We start from the raw sequence: 16,523 nt of genomic DNA, 5'->3' as shown, positions 1-16,523 counted from the left end.
GGTCGGGACCGGCAGCGCCCGTCCGGCCCCTCACAGCGCCCGGCCAAAGCCAGATGAGCAGCCGGGCGTCACCACCAAGACCCGGCGCCAGCCGAAGGCGGAGCGCACACCCCGCAGCACCAGCCTCCCGCGGAAGCAGGTGCGACGCCGCTGCCACCCCTCTGCCCCGGGGCTGCGCGGGAAGCCAGCACAGCACAGCTCACCCAGCCCCACCTCACACACCGACAGAGCTGACCGGGGAGGGGGGGAGCATAGCGGGGTGATGACGTCACGTGCCGGATGGGGGCGGGGGGAGAACTGCAGTGATGGAAAATTTTCGGCTTCGCATCTCCTGCGCATGCCCTAGCCGGGCCCTGCCCCTCCAGCGTTCCCCCTCTTCCTCCCCCACGCCCTGCGGGCCGGGGAGCTCCAGAACGTTCTGCGGGGCTGACAGCTGAGCTGTTGCTGCCTCGCGCCAACCCGGCGGCCGACGCTGTGGCCGACGGGGTCCGCGGCAAGCAGTGGAGCGTGCAGAAAAAATCCTCCGGCGTTGCCCTGCCGCAGGAGAATGTCACGCACACACCCCCATCCAACCCCCGCAGGGCCCCAGTGCTCCAGTGGGGGCGGAGGTGTCAGTGGTGCTGATGTTCACTGCCCCTCCACGCTGCAAGCTATTGCTGTTACCCTGTGGTCGCCCCGACCCCGGGACATGCAGTAGTGCTGCTCTGCCTGCTGCCTGTCACACCTTTCATGAGTTCTTGATGCCTCAAAAGAATGGGGGGAGATGTAGCACAGAGGGACCACGATGGATATGCATACTCCATGCTTCAGGCTGGCAACATCAGACTTGCCTGGGAGTGTGCTGCTGTAACTGGGACAGCACAAGCCAGGGCACGTGCACCCCCCATGACACCCTTAGTTTCAAGAAACTACAGTGCCAAATGGTCCCTTGTTGCCCAAGCTGTCTCCTCCTACAGAGTTGCACCCTTGCTGCATGTGGGGGAGACTGGGACAAACAATGAAGCCCTGCTACCTCCTCCGAAGGGCGACTGAGCAGCAAAGCCTTCAAAAGTTCCTGTAGTGATTAGTTTGGGAAGCAGAATGGCTTTCATTCCCCCTCTCGCAATAGTGGGGGTTATCCTGCTTTGCATCACTAGGAGGCCGTCGTTCCGGACCACTTCCCAAAGGAAACGATCGGGGAGCCCCTCGGCTGCTCTTTGGCATCCATGCTTGCACATGCACCATTGCTTGCTCGTGTTAGTAAAAATAGAAAGTGACTGCAGCAAATACCAGTGGGTCGGTGGCACCTCACCCCCTGTCACGCATCATGCTACTGGGAAACGCGGGAGCTGGAGCCCGGCCTTGTGTCGAAGGCAGGCACAGGGTAGAAAGGGGGAGGAAGCCTCCTCGGTGAGTGTACCCGGTGCTGCAGTCGCGCTGCAGATGCACCAAGCAGGTGAAAGCGCTTTTCAGACAGAGCGCTCTTGACAAGCACCGCAGCGTCCTGTTTCCGCTGTGAAACGCAATTACTCCAATGTAAACACGGGAGAGCTGCTCAGCGCAACGACCGCTGTCATATGCCGGTGGCCCCCGTCCCGGGCTCCCCCGGGCTCCCCCTTACCCGCCGATGCACACACAGCCCCCACACACCCTTCGCTCCTCGGCCTCGGTTGGCGACAGAGGGTCAGTCGGGCAGGGCGAGCGCCGGGGGGGGGGCGGCGCGGCGGCGGGCGGGTGCCGCGCCCCTCCGCGATGACGCGCCCACATTCCTGCCTGAAGAGCGGCGGCGCCCCGAGGGGGCCGTCAGACCGGGAGCGACACAGCTGCTGCTCTCTGCACGCCTTCGCTTGAGCGCCACGGACACAATATTTTCATTCCCCTTTATACTGCTGGCTTTTTAAGTGTTTCTTTTATATATATATATATACATACACACACCTTTATTTATTCAGGTTTTTATTTTTGCTGACGCTTTATAGTTAAAAGGTTTTTCACTTGCAAGAAGCAGAAGTAAAGAGTAGAGCATCTCCTTATTCCGAGGCGTCGGGAGGAAACCTCGCTTTCAAGCTCTTGCGGAGAAGGTACGGCGCGACGACGGGTGCCGGCGGTTACGCGGCCGCCAGGAGGAACGGGGCGAGTTTTCGGACGCAGCGCGGCTGGTCCTTCGCGCCTTTGTCCAGCGGGTGCCGCCTAACACCCTGCCGGATGCGGCCGCGGGTGCGCATAGGGTGGAAAAACCCCGAGCGACTGCGTTGCGGTGCAGTCCCGTGACCCATCTGCATTTTCCCATTGAAAACGCCGGGATGCCCGGTGTCGCCGACGGGGAGGGAGAGGGGGAGGTAAACAGAGGCGGCCGCGGGACTGGAGGCTCTAGTAGCCAATGTGACAATTTCCCGGTAGTGTTGCATCAGTCTCCGCTGTCGTGGAAGGAAGGGGGCGGGGGGGTGGGGGAAGGTGAGTGCGGCGTGGCACTGCAAGCCACCTCGCCTAGGTCCCTTGCGCAGCTGTCGGTGCCCTGGTGCAGGCGGCTCGGCACAGGTCGGGCAGTGACACCGGCCCTGCCCCGCCTCCCCGCGGGGCTCACCTTTGTCTGCCCGCGCGCCCCTAGTCCCGCGCGCTCTCCTGGTACTTTTCCACTCGGCGGCGGGCGGGGGCCGCCGAGCCGCGGGCGCGCGCTGCCCACGTGACGGGCCGCGGCGCCCGCTGCGGCACTGACGTCGCCTCCCACCTCCGCAGGCGCGGCGAGCCCCGCCGCCAAGGACAAAAGAGCGGAGCGGCCGCCGACCCCCGGCATCATCGCCGCCACCATGAGCAGCGCCGAGATGGGCAAGTTCAACATATCCCCCGACGAGGACAGCAGCAGCTACAGCTCCAACAGCAACGACTTCAGCTACCCCTACCCCACCAAGCCTGCTGCTATGAAGAGGTGAGGAGGGGGCTCGGCCGTCCCGGACCCGACCGCGGACACGGGCTGATTTAGCCGCAAAACGCCGCTGCGGGGCTGGCGTTGTCGGGTGTTGACATGCCCTACAGAAACGCGGAAACGACAGCGGACGTAAACACGCGCGATGCTTTGTGTGCTGGGCAGAAAGAATGGCAGGCGGGGGCTTCTTCCTTTTTGGGTCATTCAGTTGGTTTTCTCCGTTCCCTTTGAAGTGGGTTGGAAATGCTAAACAGGAAGTGAATGTGCAAGCCGCCGTCGTAGTCAATAATGATGCAATGTTTTTTACAGCCACTATGCGGATATTGATCCAGAAAATCAAAATTTCTTGCTTGACTCCAGTCTTGGGAAGAAAAAGTATGAAACTCAATATGTAAGTACACAGCACTGAATTAAAAAGAAAAACAAAAGCTTGTTTTGACGAATTTATAGTTGTTTTAATTCTGAAATAGTTAGTATCCTTCCACTAATTATTACCTCTTTCCCCCTTTTCTCAGCATCCGGGTACGACTTCCTTTGGAATGTCAGTATTTAATCTGAGCAATGCTATTGTGGGTAGTGGCATCCTTGGTCTTTCTTTTGCCATGGCTAACACTGGGATTGCTCTTTTTATGTAAGTATCTTTTGGTTGCAAATAAAAATAAATATTTCTACTTTTTAATTAATAATGGAAATGTACGTGATGGAAGAACACAATCTTCTACAGAATACCCAACCCCTCATGCAGGTGCAGAATTGCATTTTATGATTTACAGCTTGTTTTAAATTAAGAGATTACTGATACCATGGGAAGGACTTGCAACAATTATACAGACCCATTACAAGTTTTGCAACCCACAAAACATTTTACAGTAATTTCTCCTTTACATAGCTGTAGTTTCTTCATGAATAACTGAGATTTCCCTTGAACATTACATTATTCAAGTGGAAAAGAGAGGGTCTATTTAACAGACTGAGTCTGCGTTCGCTTTTTCTGTCAGAGTTCACTGGTTGAAATTAATGACAACAGAAATCTTTCAATTAGTGGAGGTCTTAATTGCACAAGAACTACAGGATCAAGCTGTAGGGAGATAGAAGGGGACAATGAAGGTGGAAGAGGATTATTTTGCCTTTGGCCATATCTACTTTTAAAGGTTCCTGTGACCCAGCCCTACCGATCAGGGATGTGGTCACTCTATTCAGGGGACTGGTTTCGAGTAAACCTGTAAAAACTGCTGTCTCTTGGCTTGGGAGGGATGTAGAATAACCAGCATGTCTTTATTGGTATGTTTTTGCTGGCAACAGCTTTTAGTTACAGATTTCAGACTATAGTAACAGGAAATGTCATCAGGAAACAATTACAGTGCTTCTAAATATTTTGAGAAAGTATATTTTTCATATATTGGAGGCAGTTCAACTCACGGAAGGTGTAATGCCAGCGCAAATGGGAATCCACGGGTTTGTTTAAAGAAACTTTGTATCTTTCTCCTGGAACTAGATTAATGTCCTGAACATTCAAGAGCTGGTGAACAGTAACATTTAGTTGGAAATTTGCCTCAATGTTGCCAGATTTCCAGAAAGTTAAAAGGTCAGATTTACTTCTAGGTATTTCACAGTATTTCAAGATGGTGTTCCAAGTTTCCTCAGGAAACTGCCAAGATAAAAAGTTTTGATCTGAAGGATTATATTTTAAGCATATGATGATGTGTTGTTTTTGCTAAGACTTTTGCTTACTTAGATGATGCTAAACTGAACAACTTGGCAGCATGAATTCAGAAGAGATAGATACTTCATCTCTCTACGCATCGTTTTCATGCTCTAAAGATGTTCCGCAGCACATATAACAAGCGTAATGCACATTAGGACATCTCTGAGGAAAGAAAAGAATTCAAGGTTAGATATTTGAACAGATTTGCACATAATTTGGCTCATTTTTCCTGAAGAAAGAAGCATTCAAAACTGTCGCTTTAACAATCGAGTGCTGAGGTTGTTCAGTTACCTTTTATTTCCAATTTACATTAGTTTCGATTCTATGATAAACTGTCTTGTTGCCTTCCAAAACTCAGTGTAGTTTGTGTAGTTCTGAGGCAGGAAAGCAACCACTGGTAATACTGAGAATTTAGGATGACACCGAGGGCATTACAGATATCCTTTAATAAGTAGGTTGCAGCTTCAGATCCAGATGCGATTAAGGCAGTAAGTTCTTGGAAGACTCTCCAGAGTCATTTGTGTCAGTGCTGTGACTTGTCACTTGTCTCGGCACTAAATCAATGAATAACAACAGCCTGTATGCCAGAAACAGTGAGATTCGAGGTGGGTTTGCTGGCTGATCTTGCCAGCGCCCTGAGCAGACATTCAAGGTTAGAACTGAGGGATCCAGGATCTATGCTCTTCTGATGAGATACAACCCTTGTACATCTTGCTGTGCTGTTACTAGTTGATGGTTAAGTCTTGCTTAATCTCTACCTGTCAGAAATAGAGAGGTTTATTTGTGTGCATGCGTTGGTGTTAAATTGTCAGAGCAGCTTCAGGTTCCTAGATTCCTTGTACAGATCTGTGAAGCTTTTCTCAGATGTTCTTGTTTCCCATTTTTGTGGTGTGTTTACTAATTTCACCAGTGCTAAAAATGATGCTAAAGGAAATGTAAAGAGTACTCTGAGAACTCTAAACAAAGTTTGCCATTTTTAAGCAGATGTGCTGATTCCTAGGCTTCCTGTAAAGCAGAATTCTGCTTGTGTTGGTATTTAAAACGCTAGGGAGTTTTGAGCCTGTTGTAATTTTCCATCGTGTTCTTCAGCAGTTGAGAAGTACCCCCTAGCGAGCTACTCCAGGAGGTGCATTTCTTTTGGGAGATTTGTTGTTGAGAGATCTGAATTTTAGATGTTGCAAATGTGCTGCTGGGGAAGATAAGGCAGTAGCAATTCCCATGTAAGCACATAGGAAGAGAAAGCATTTTTTCTTTAATTATTATTTTAATGGCAGTAAATACATGCTTACATTTGAAGGCACATCTTTGAATATACACGAATTTTCAATTCTAAGAAGCCTTTATAGACTTCTGCAGTTTCATCTTTACTATTAAAAAAAAGACATAACACAGGTTTAAGCTGAAAAGCTGATTTAAGACCAAGAGATAATCTTGTTAGACAAAAGTTAAGACACAACTCAATGGTCAATAGATACATGACACGCTCTTGAACAAAGACAAGAAGAGATAAGAGAAATAGTTCCTTAAAATGATACAAAGGCATTTCCATTGATTCTTTATATCAAGTCTAGCAAATTAAAATGGCCTGACATTTGCCTGTGCTTATGCCACTTTACACTGAATATAAGCGTTGTTTAATCCTACACTAGAATTTTTATGCCTCTGAAATGCATTTTAGTAGAAAATCCTTTTAAACTAGGCATTAATTGTGTTCTCAGAATGCTTTTAGCTGGCCTTGGAATCTGCATTTTTTTTTCCCCCTCAGATAATATTTTAGTATGGTTAATTTTTATGCTTGATCTGCTTTTACTTAATAAGGTTACAATAAGTCAATTACAGCTATTAAAAGAGTGTGTTTTTCCTCCCCCAGAATACTCCTGATGTTTGTCTCAATATTTTCTTTGTATTCTGTGCATCTCCTTTTGAAGACTGCCAATGAAGGAGGTATGTCAAAGTAGTACTTTACAAACACATGGTGTTTGTTTCCTATGGTATCTTTGTGAAGCATACCCCTCCAATGGGATATTCTGTTTTGTTTTAGGATCTTTATTGTATGAACAGCTGGGAATGAAGGCATTTGGTATGGCTGGAAAACTTGCTGCTTCTGGATCAATTACAATGCAAAACATTGGAGGTGAGGACAGGATCTTAAAATGTCTTTACTGTCAATAGCAATTGTTCCCTACTTATTCTTGGAGACTTCTTTTTTTCTTTCTTTCTTTTTTTTTTCACACAACATGTATTCATTAACTGCTTGTGTTCAAGTGAAGTTATGAAACATGTTATGTGATTCTTGCATCTTGTGGCATATTCTATATTTGTAATGATCTATGATGTTATTCACCTACAGCTATGTCAAGCTACCTCTTCATAGTGAAATATGAGTTACCATTGGTCATCAAGACATTTATGAACATCGAAGAGACTACAGGGTAGGTGTTAGAACTCCTCATCAGAGAAACTATTAGGAGAAACAAATACGGAGACTGTATATATTTTTATACGAAGACCACGTTCGGTACACCGTAGGGTAGCTTCTTACTCAGAGAGAGATACAGTAAGTTTGCCCTTTCCCTGAGCATTCCACTTCATTTAGATCCAGCCTGTCCTGGAAAAAGGGTAGAAAAATACAGGTATTGCATCATATTACAGAAAGGTGTTCTCTAAAGAACATCAGGTAAGTGTTAATGTGTGTACCAGTCAGTGCATACTCTCAATAAGGAAAGGTAAATGTGGTTATGGTTGGTTTTGGTTTTCGGGTTGTTTTTTCCTTTCCTGATTACATTCCAACTGGCTTGGACTGATTATTTTGGTTTTCTAGTGCTAATGTTGTGGGAAATGATCAAATACAAGACTGAGATGCAGTTAAATAATGAATGTCTTAAGAAACAGGTCTCAAAAATGCATGGGGAATGAACATTCAACCACAACAGAGTTTATATGTCCAAAACTAAAATGATGGACACATTGCAATTTAGCCCTGGTCGAGACATCTTGGCTCCACAGTGTCTTTTCTTGCTTCACTTGAAAAGTGGGTGCTTTGGATAGCATTCATTTGTATCTAACCATACTACCCAAAAGGTAGAGGTTTTTTTTTTGAGCTCATTATTACTCTGGTCTTTGTGGAGGAAGGTAGTCCTGGGTAGTGGTTCATTCAGTGCCTGGCTTAGACGCCAATTTTGGGCATCTCCAAAGAACAGTTTTTCATATCAATCTGTATTGAGAGGGTGTGTAAAAACAGCTATCTAAAATAAGATGCCTGACTTGAGATGGATAGAGTTAAGTGCTATAAATCTCACTCTTCAGAGTTGTACTTCTGTGCCTTGTCCTGAAGTGTCCCAGTCTTGAGAGGGCTGAGCAGCTCAAGACTCCAACTTACACCTAAGCCTGAGTTCAGAAGGTAGGCATTTTTCTGCCTGTGTTCCCCAAGGGGTTCAAACCATTTGGTGGTGTTGATACAGCTTGCTGATAAGATACTGTCATAACAACAGTGCTAGCCATCCTTTTTTTTTTTCTTTTTTTTTTTCTTTTTTTTAATGTACTCAATGCACCCACTCCATTTACTTAGTGGTGTAATGTTTACAAATTCTTTGCTGGGAAGGTTCATTTCCCTCCTTGGCTGAATGATGGTCCTTATTTTCCACTTCTTAAGGAAATCCCTGAAGTAGCCAGTATTTGCAAGGGGGCTTGGAGGCAAGTATTTTTAACTGTCTCATCTTCAGAGAAAAACTCAAAATTTATTTCAGTTTAAGAGGGAAAGCTAAAGGCTGTGAATCTCACTGGATACAGCTGCTGCTCTGCAAATCTGACAGACAAAAGATTGAGATTTGTATCTTAAGTGTTTTCTTGTTGGCTGATACTAGGTAACTGTACACTGATTTGAAATTAAGTTTTTCTCAGTGCTCTGGCAGTTGTGGACCCCGTTTAACTGACTCTCTCCATGCATTGCTTAGGGGAGTCTGGGTGGCTACCATTGGCATGGATTCCATTCTGGCAGCCTGGTGCCTAAAATGTAAGCACTTACTTGTTTGAATGTCCCAAAATAATGCTTACTGTAGAAGATACTCAGGAATTCTGAGACTATTACAAATACTAGCTCCATTTTTTTAAACTACTCAGCTGTATTTGAAAGCTGTGCAATCCCACTATTTACTTTGCAGCACAGAAAAACTTTCTAAGTCTTTGATCTAGAAGTCCTCCACATGGGGCATGTCTGTTCTTAACGACTGTATCAAATGCAATGAATGTGCTGTGCTTCCTTTAAAATTCATCACAAGATGATTACATTGGGTTTGGGTTTGGTTTTGTTTTTTTGAGGGGGAAAAAAGAAGACAACAAAAGGTAGATGACACTAATGTCCTGCACATCTGAGCTTTCTAAAATACATTTTTGATGTTTAATTATCCCAGATAAAACTGGGGGAAAAGATGTCCAAGTTGGTTCTGCGTACTACATAAATCCAGAGCAAGTCTGTTAAAAGTCCGTATTTCACTACCATCTAGAGGTTTACAATTCAGCAATTGAATTAGAATGCACAAATTTGCAATGAGGTGGTTAATTGTTCTTTGCCTAAATCATACAGGGTTCATTTTAAAATATGCACTGTTAGATGACAAATGTTAATATTTGGGAGTATATACTTAGTGTTAACTTTTTAATTGCTTGAAGCATACAGAATGATCCTGTAGGACAGGTGAGGAGAGCAGTTACCCTGCCACGATTAAATACTCAAGATCGGTTTTTGGGTTAGTGCAGTGAAATTATATTATGTTCACACAGATCTAAATTTGGGGGTTTGCTATGTCAGTCGAAGAGTTAATCTTCTAACACTCAAAAATGTTTTCTCAAAATATAGCTGCTGCTTCCTACAGAATAAATGTTGTGAAGGAAAAGAAACTTCTCGGGTTCTTTGCTAAGGGACTAAACGTGCCTCCAAGTGACTCTCAGTGCTTGCTGAAGTTTTCTCAGCCAGGGAGTTTGAGCTACTGCCTTAACTCCAGCCCTCACCTGTTTTTCTTTAACTCCTGCAGGGCACCCAGCAGAATTTTACTTCCTTTGAAAGTGGACCACTCCCCTGCTGGGGCCCTGCCATATTCTAATACATCTGGAGAGTTTGGAACCAACATTTACACAAATTACTTTTTTTTTTCTTTTTTTCTATGATTGATCCCAGCTGACAGTTTTTCTGACCAATCATTTACTTTCCTGTCTTTTGACTTCCAGATGCATATTAATTTTAGAAAAGGACACTAAAGGAAAGGCACAATGCAGGTTTGGGGTGAGATAAGAAAGTATTGTAGGGGTTTAGGTCCGTATAGTAAGTTGAATGCTAATCCTTTGTGACATCAGGTGCTACATTTTTTTTAAGAAGCCATATGTTGACAAAAATAAAGAGTGAAGACAAACTGCAAATGTTTAAATAATTCCCTTTCTTACAAACACTACCTTTTTTCTACAGGCAGTGGTATCTTAACGGTGACTATTTAGTGCTGCTGGTGTCCGTCGTCCTCATTCTTCCGCTGTCCTTACTGAAAAATTTAGGTAAGTAGTAGAGTACAGTCAAAAAAAGGCATTGAAAATGCTGTTGGGGGAATCAGTTGATACCATGTTTGAGTCTTGAAGTACTGAGTAAATGAAGAACTGTCTCCAAACCTGTCTCTTGGGACTAATCAGTGTTTTAGGTAATTTTTGTCAGTCTATTAAAAAAAAAAAAAGAAAATAGAATAGAATAGAATTAACCAGGTTGGAAGAGACCTTCGAGATCATCATGTCCAACCTATCATCCGACACCACCTAATCAACTAAACCATACAACCAAGCATCCTGTCAAGCCTCGCCCTGAACACCCCCAAATAAAAAGATCAAATATCTTAAGTTACAGATATGTTTGTGGCAAACAAAAGGACAATAGATATGGTAGATAGGGAATAGGCAGGCTAGCTTTACAACAAATTTAAGCAGTTAACTTTCTGTTTGTTTGCTTACCACAAAGTTTGACCTATTTTGGTCAGTAGCAAACTAGTAGAATATGGTTGCTAGCTATCCTGTAACAGTCACAGTAGGATAGGGATGCTAGCCCTGGAAAGTTAAATTGTCCTCAATGCAAATAGAAGTCACCTTTTGCATTGTAGATCCCAAACAGTAGCAGGTTGTTAATACCTGATGCTTTATCAAAAATTACTGTTATACATATATAATATTGCTGACTCTCTGTATGCATAGAACTGTCATGTCCAGGTTTCGACTAGTAGAAAGTCAGTGAATAATTAACTTGTTCCTGTGTAACACTCCAGAAAATGGCAAGAGATCACTGACAAAATATATTTTGTCATAATCTTATGACTTGAATAGTGTTTCTGTTTATTGTACCTTAAATTATATTTTTTTTATCTTTCTTGAACACAGGATATTTGGGCTATACCAGTGGCTTTTCGTTACTTTGTATGGTCTTCTTCCTGATTGTTGTAAGTATCGTCTTGTAGACTTAAGAAAACTGCATTTCAAAGTCAAACACAATTTCTGAAAAGTTTCATATACTGCATTAGTGAAACTAATAACAAATACATGACTTGATTTCTAGGTAATTTGGAAGATGTTTCAGATTCCTTGTCCTATGGACAGTAACATCATGAACATGACATTAATAAATGCAACGCTGGCACCTTTGGTAGATGAAAACATAACGAGTGATGATATGTGCAAGCCAAAGTATTTCATCTTCAATTCACAGGTAACTGACTTAAAATCAGACTGTCTGTTGAAAATAACTAAGAGAGACTAAAAACACCACAAATAAATTGAGTTGTAAACTTGTAATGTGCTAAGACTATTTGTTCCAGTAAGGTTAGGCGCTGCGTACGTTCTGTAGACTGAGTGTTTCCACATTCTGAATACACCGAAAGTAGAGGAGCTTGAGGTGCCTGACTGAGATGAGTGGCCACAGACATTTCTCTCTTCAGCACAGCATTTCTCAAGCTTTCTCAGTTAAATTAGTGAAGTATTTTAAAAAGTAGATTGGAGAAGAAGATGAAGTAAAAGCATGCAAATAGGAAATGTATGCCAGGGGTTGGAACAGACTTAAGTTCACAGTCACAGAATCTTGACTTTCATGAATGCTCCCAATTACAGTGGTCAATCTCCATATGTGGGGAAGAAGTATGTATAATAGCCAATGTCAAGGTCAAGATACAAGGGTTTAAGACTGTGAGATGCAGAACATAATTCTGAATGCAAATGCATTCAGTTCAGCATGGATTTCAGTGAGACTTGAGAGTATTTGGTACCTCAGACTCTTGAGTTTAAGAAAATACTAACCTGTTTTAATTTCTGCCAAAGTTTAGTTGTAAAGATAGATAGTCTTTGTCAAAACCAAAACTGATTCCTAAGTCAAAACTGAAAAGCAACACTGGTCAGTTTTTTGAAACTGAACTTCCAGTATCTGATGAGATACTTAAAAAAACCCACTTCTGTTTTTCAGACTGTCTATGCTGTCCCAATCCTAACGTTTTCTTTCGTCTGCCATCCTGCAATTCTCCCTATCTATGAAGAACTGAAAAGGTAAATGTTAGATACATGTCTGTAATGTCACTAAAGAAACAAAAGTCATATAGAACAGTTTCTTCTCACTGACAATAAAGTTTCTTTCTCTTCCAGCCAAATAATGTTTCTTTTTCTTTCTCTTATAGCCGAAGCCGTAAAAGAATGATGAACGTGTCCTATGTATCATTTTTTGCCATGTTCCTCATGTATTTGTTGGCTGCTCTCTTTGGATACCTGACATTTTACGGTGAGTGTTATCTGCTCTGCTTTCTTTTAAATTCATTGTTCTGCAGAAGCACAGTAGTATTACTAAGTTAGAACAAGCAAGCATTTACTGTGGGTTCGAAATACACACTGTTTGTTGGAGGGTTATAAATACTTGCATAAATGCACACACGAAAAGAAATCAGTAGTAGCACTAGGCCCAAAGCACAGGATTAAAACAGATTGAGTGCCTCCAGTTATTCCTGTGTAAAATGGAGATACACATACAGGACCTGTTGAGGCTTTCCATTCATATTGCTGTAACTGTAAAATTTGTTCAGGATACCGAGCAGAAACAGTTGTTTGAGCAGTATGTCAACTACATCTAATTAAAATGCTGTTTTCTTTCTAGGAAAAGTTGAACCAGAACTGCTCCATACCTACTCTGCTTATCTGGGTGCTGATGTTCTTCTTCTAATTGTGCGTCTCGCTGTACTTATGGCTGTAACCCTTACTGTACCTGTAGTTATTTTCCCAGTAAGTAATTTAATTTTTAGTCTTCCTTCTATTTACTGATGTGGCAATTCCCATTCATTTATATAACTAAATATATAGAATTTTTCTGTTGATAAGCTTGATTAAATGCCTCTGTATTGTTAATTCAATAAATCAAACAAATAGGCAACATTTACAAAGCAGTGGATAAAATACGTTCAGTTGTATTGTTTTCCTGGTATGCATTAAGTGGGAAGGTGGAACAAATTGTCCGTTTGTGAAAGTACTTGCACTACTGTGCTATCAGCTTATAAAAGTCAGCATGGCTTTTGTGAACATGAGTACTGGCCATTTAGGTCAATATTGTTGAGGAGCATCCTTAGATGTTATAAAAATCACTGGTTTTTTATTTGGTTTGGTGTTTTGGTGTGGTTTGGGTTTTTTTGATTAAGATGGCTGGTTTTCCTTGGTGTTTTTTTTTCTCTTCCTGGCTGTACTTTGAAAATCTAAATCGCTGAAAAGTGAAGCAGACCATAAACACAGAGTGTCTGCTCAAGTGCAGGAAGTAAATACTAAAAAATCCCAAACAAATCCCCCAAACAAAAGCAAGTCAACAACAAAAAACCTTTAATGTCTTTTCAGCTTTTATTAAGTTTGCAGGAAAATTATATTAAAACACTTCCAGAAGGAAAGTTCTGAGGATGGTCACCGACTTCAGCAATGAAGACTAAATTGTGTTTTGCACTCTTTTTTTTCTTCCCTTCTTCAAAAGATCCGCAGTTCCATCACCCAGCTGCTGTGGGCAGGGAAGGAGTTCAGATGGTGGCGTCACTGTTCCATTACAGTTGCTCTTCTGGCATTTACCAATGTGCTTGTTATCTTTGTCCCTACCATTCGAGACATCTTCGGATTCATTGGTAAGCATTATCACCCCAGTTCAAGTAGTCTTTCAGATCTCAGAACATGCAGAAAATTTAATCTAATTAATCTGTTTATGAATATTTATTTCTGTGCTTCTTCCAATACAGGTGCATCTGCAGCTGCCATGCTGATCTTTATACTTCCTTCTGCCTTCTATATCAAATTAGTGAAGAAGGAACCAATGAAGTCAGTGCAAAAGATTGGGGTATGTATAGGCAAATATGTAATAGTTACACTCGCTTCCTAATTCAGAGCAAGAGCTTTACATTCCTTCTTTATCATTTAAGAATTTTGAAGTCCTGGTGAAGGTAATCAGTGAGGTGACATTTAGTGTTACCATAGTTAATACATAGGAGTTGCACAGGTACTCAAAACAGGAGATACTCAGCACAAGGCTTGGTTCAGTTCAGAGACTTCTCTCAACCCCCTCGATCACAGCAGTAGTTGGGTCTTTCTGTTGCTGTTAAGCACCAGACTTGAACAGATTACCCTTAAGAGCAATTCTAAGAGAGTCTTGTCCTTCTCCTTTAAATTTTCTTTCAAGAATCATTTACATAATTTACCCCATGGAAACCGACCTTCACCTGACTGTTCCTGGTGCTCTTAGTGATCTTACACTTAGTCACGTTCAAGTCAGCGAAACATCACAGCCTGACTGGTAGCAGCAGCTATGTTAACTTCCCTCAGCTGAGGGTGAGGTCTGTTATGCTGAAAATAAATGTGCTTTTTTATTTGAAAAAGGGCCCCGAGTATGAGAAAAGTACCTAATTCCCCATTGTTTACTGTGATCTCTTACCTCTTGAACTTTGTCTCCTGTGAGCAGTGGCATTTATTCCATAAACAGGTATGACTTTATGGGTGTAGCAGCAGAATCTGAACTGCTTCTTGTATGTTCTCTTTTTTTCAGGCTGCGTTCTTCTTCTTAAGTGGTATACTTGTGATGACTGGCTGTATGACACTGATTATTCTAGACTGGACCCAGAATGTTTCATCTGATGGCCATTAACTGTCCTGGTTTAATCTCTAATACTCCACTTCAAATGCCAGTGTTCACTCAGATACCTACTGAGAATGAAAATGAGCTATTCAGCTTCCTTTAAAATGCAGATTCTTTGTTGATGGTTCTTCTGATTGTAGAATACTTGAACTCTGTCTTTAAGAAACTATTCTGCATGATGGAAGTGGATACTAACATCAAACCACGTGAGTGTCTGGCTGAAGGAAGTGACAACTTTATTCCATTCCAGAGAATGGACAGAACTCTCTGTAGACTTTTATCAAGCCATGTTTGGCTTTCGTCATTGTTACTTGGATATTTTGTTGTTTTACTTGAATGTGCCTAATGGAACCATTTGATGTGAGACAAAACTTTAATTTACAGCAAAGTGTTTAAATAACCAATGAGAGAGAGAGAGAGAGAGAAATGCTATTATTTTTTGTACCAAAAATTCTTATGGACCTCAAAAGCACTATTTTGACTTTAAGAAAACTTTTTCTAAAAAGTATGAAAGAATGAAGCAGAAGAGCTCATAAAAAGTATTTAATCAGTGTCCTAAATTAACTCTAATTTGCCTTTCTTTAGAGGCATAATTAGAAGAAATTTTATTTTTTAAAAAATGCCTCTGATGACTGAAACACAAAATGAACTAATTCAAGTCAAAATTCTCTTAATTATAAACGCTTCCCATGAAATTCACTTAGTTCAAAGTACAGTGAAAATAACCCTGAAAATCATTTGTCTGCTTATTTAAGTAACCACAGTTCCCATAGTTCCCCCAAATGGTGTGGAAACCCAAATTTTCAAGCTTTAAAGAGAACACCCTTTGGAATGGGTGTGTTTGACAAAACCAGTTAATCGAGACATCATAAAGGTGGTGTTAACATTTCCTTCTTGAGGTACTCAATAGTGCAATTGAGTAAACAGGGTTTGGGGGCTTTTGCTTTTGTGGGGTTTACTTTTGTTGGTTTTCCTTTTTTTTTTCCCCCTCCTATTGTAGATAGAAACTGAATGGCACTGGAGCATATGATGCCATTAATATAAACTCCTTCCTGGAGTTCTCTTTACTAATAAGGTCCATTGTCAGTTGTAGCAATATTTCTTGCATTGTTTTGGGGTTTTTTTGTCCAATCTATCTTGAAACACTCTGTGGGAAAACAAAAAGGTCCTAATGTAGTTTACTAGTTGTATAATACTCAAAAACTGTACAGTATTTCTTCAATTACTCATCCATTTTTGGATTTTGAATTACTTGACTATTCTGTTTCTGAGTCAAATACACAAAACAACTGCACCGGTATTTCATGCTTGGTACAAACTCTCTTCGCATATGCAACTGGGATTCCTCTTCCAATTTATACTGTATAGTAGTATTAAAGATAACCTCATAGGCTGGATAGTCATCTCATACTTGTTTGCTTCAGAAATAGGTAAGTTTTCTTATGAGCCCTAGCTAGCTAGCTGATGAAACAGGTGCTGTATGGTTGTCGTTAGCTGTTTTGTTTGTAGTGCATGTTTACTCTTTCATTCTTATCCCAGGTTGAAGAGAAATAACACTTGTATAACAGTGTACTTGGCTTACAAGAGGTTCTCAAACACCACAATATTGGGTACAAAAGCCTAGACAGAGATTACTAATGAAATAATCATGGCAATGTGGTCACCTGTCTTTATCTGACATGACGCTTTCAAAATCCGATATACAAAGTTCCACTGGGTCATTGTGTCAGAAGGAACAAGTAGGGGCCTGTAATTAATTC

At 42.1% G+C, this 16,523-nt stretch overlaps 1 protein-coding gene across 3 annotated transcripts; it reads left to right on the top strand.

Moving 5' to 3' along the window:
• Positions 1 to 1,770: 1,770 nt before the first annotated feature.
• SLC38A2 (solute carrier family 38 member 2) lies at positions 1,771 to 15,734 on the top strand. 3 transcript variants are annotated; one of them, XM_009899246.2, is made up of 16 exons: positions 1,771 to 2,060; positions 2,716 to 2,905; positions 3,212 to 3,293; positions 3,418 to 3,533; positions 6,478 to 6,551; positions 6,649 to 6,741; positions 6,958 to 7,039; positions 10,066 to 10,148; positions 11,013 to 11,071; positions 11,188 to 11,337; positions 12,085 to 12,164; positions 12,293 to 12,393; positions 12,763 to 12,887; positions 13,618 to 13,762; positions 13,874 to 13,971; positions 14,674 to 15,734. In XM_009899246.2, the coding sequence occupies exons 2-16, from the start codon at positions 2,787 to 2,789 to the stop codon at positions 14,770 to 14,772; spliced, it is 1,506 nt and encodes a 501-aa protein (XP_009897548.1). In that variant the 5' UTR covers positions 1,771 to 2,060; positions 2,716 to 2,786; the 3' UTR covers positions 14,773 to 15,734. The 3 variants fall into 3 exon arrangements, with proteins under 3 accessions (XP_009897548.1, XP_054034921.1, XP_054034923.1); XM_054178946.1 differs by having other exon boundaries at positions 13,618 to 13,971; XM_054178948.1 differs by lacking the exons at positions 1,771 to 2,060; positions 2,716 to 2,905; positions 3,212 to 3,293 and adding an exon at positions 4,638 to 4,792 and having other exon boundaries at positions 3,420 to 3,533.
• The last annotated feature ends 789 nt before the right edge of the window (positions 15,735 to 16,523 follow it).

The sequence above is a fragment of the Dryobates pubescens genome, chromosome Z (assembly GCF_014839835.1).
Source record: "Dryobates pubescens isolate bDryPub1 chromosome Z, bDryPub1.pri, whole genome shotgun sequence".
Lineage (NCBI taxonomy): Eukaryota > Metazoa > Chordata > Aves > Piciformes > Picidae > Dryobates > Dryobates pubescens.
This window is presented reverse-complemented; position numbering and strand designations above follow the sequence as displayed.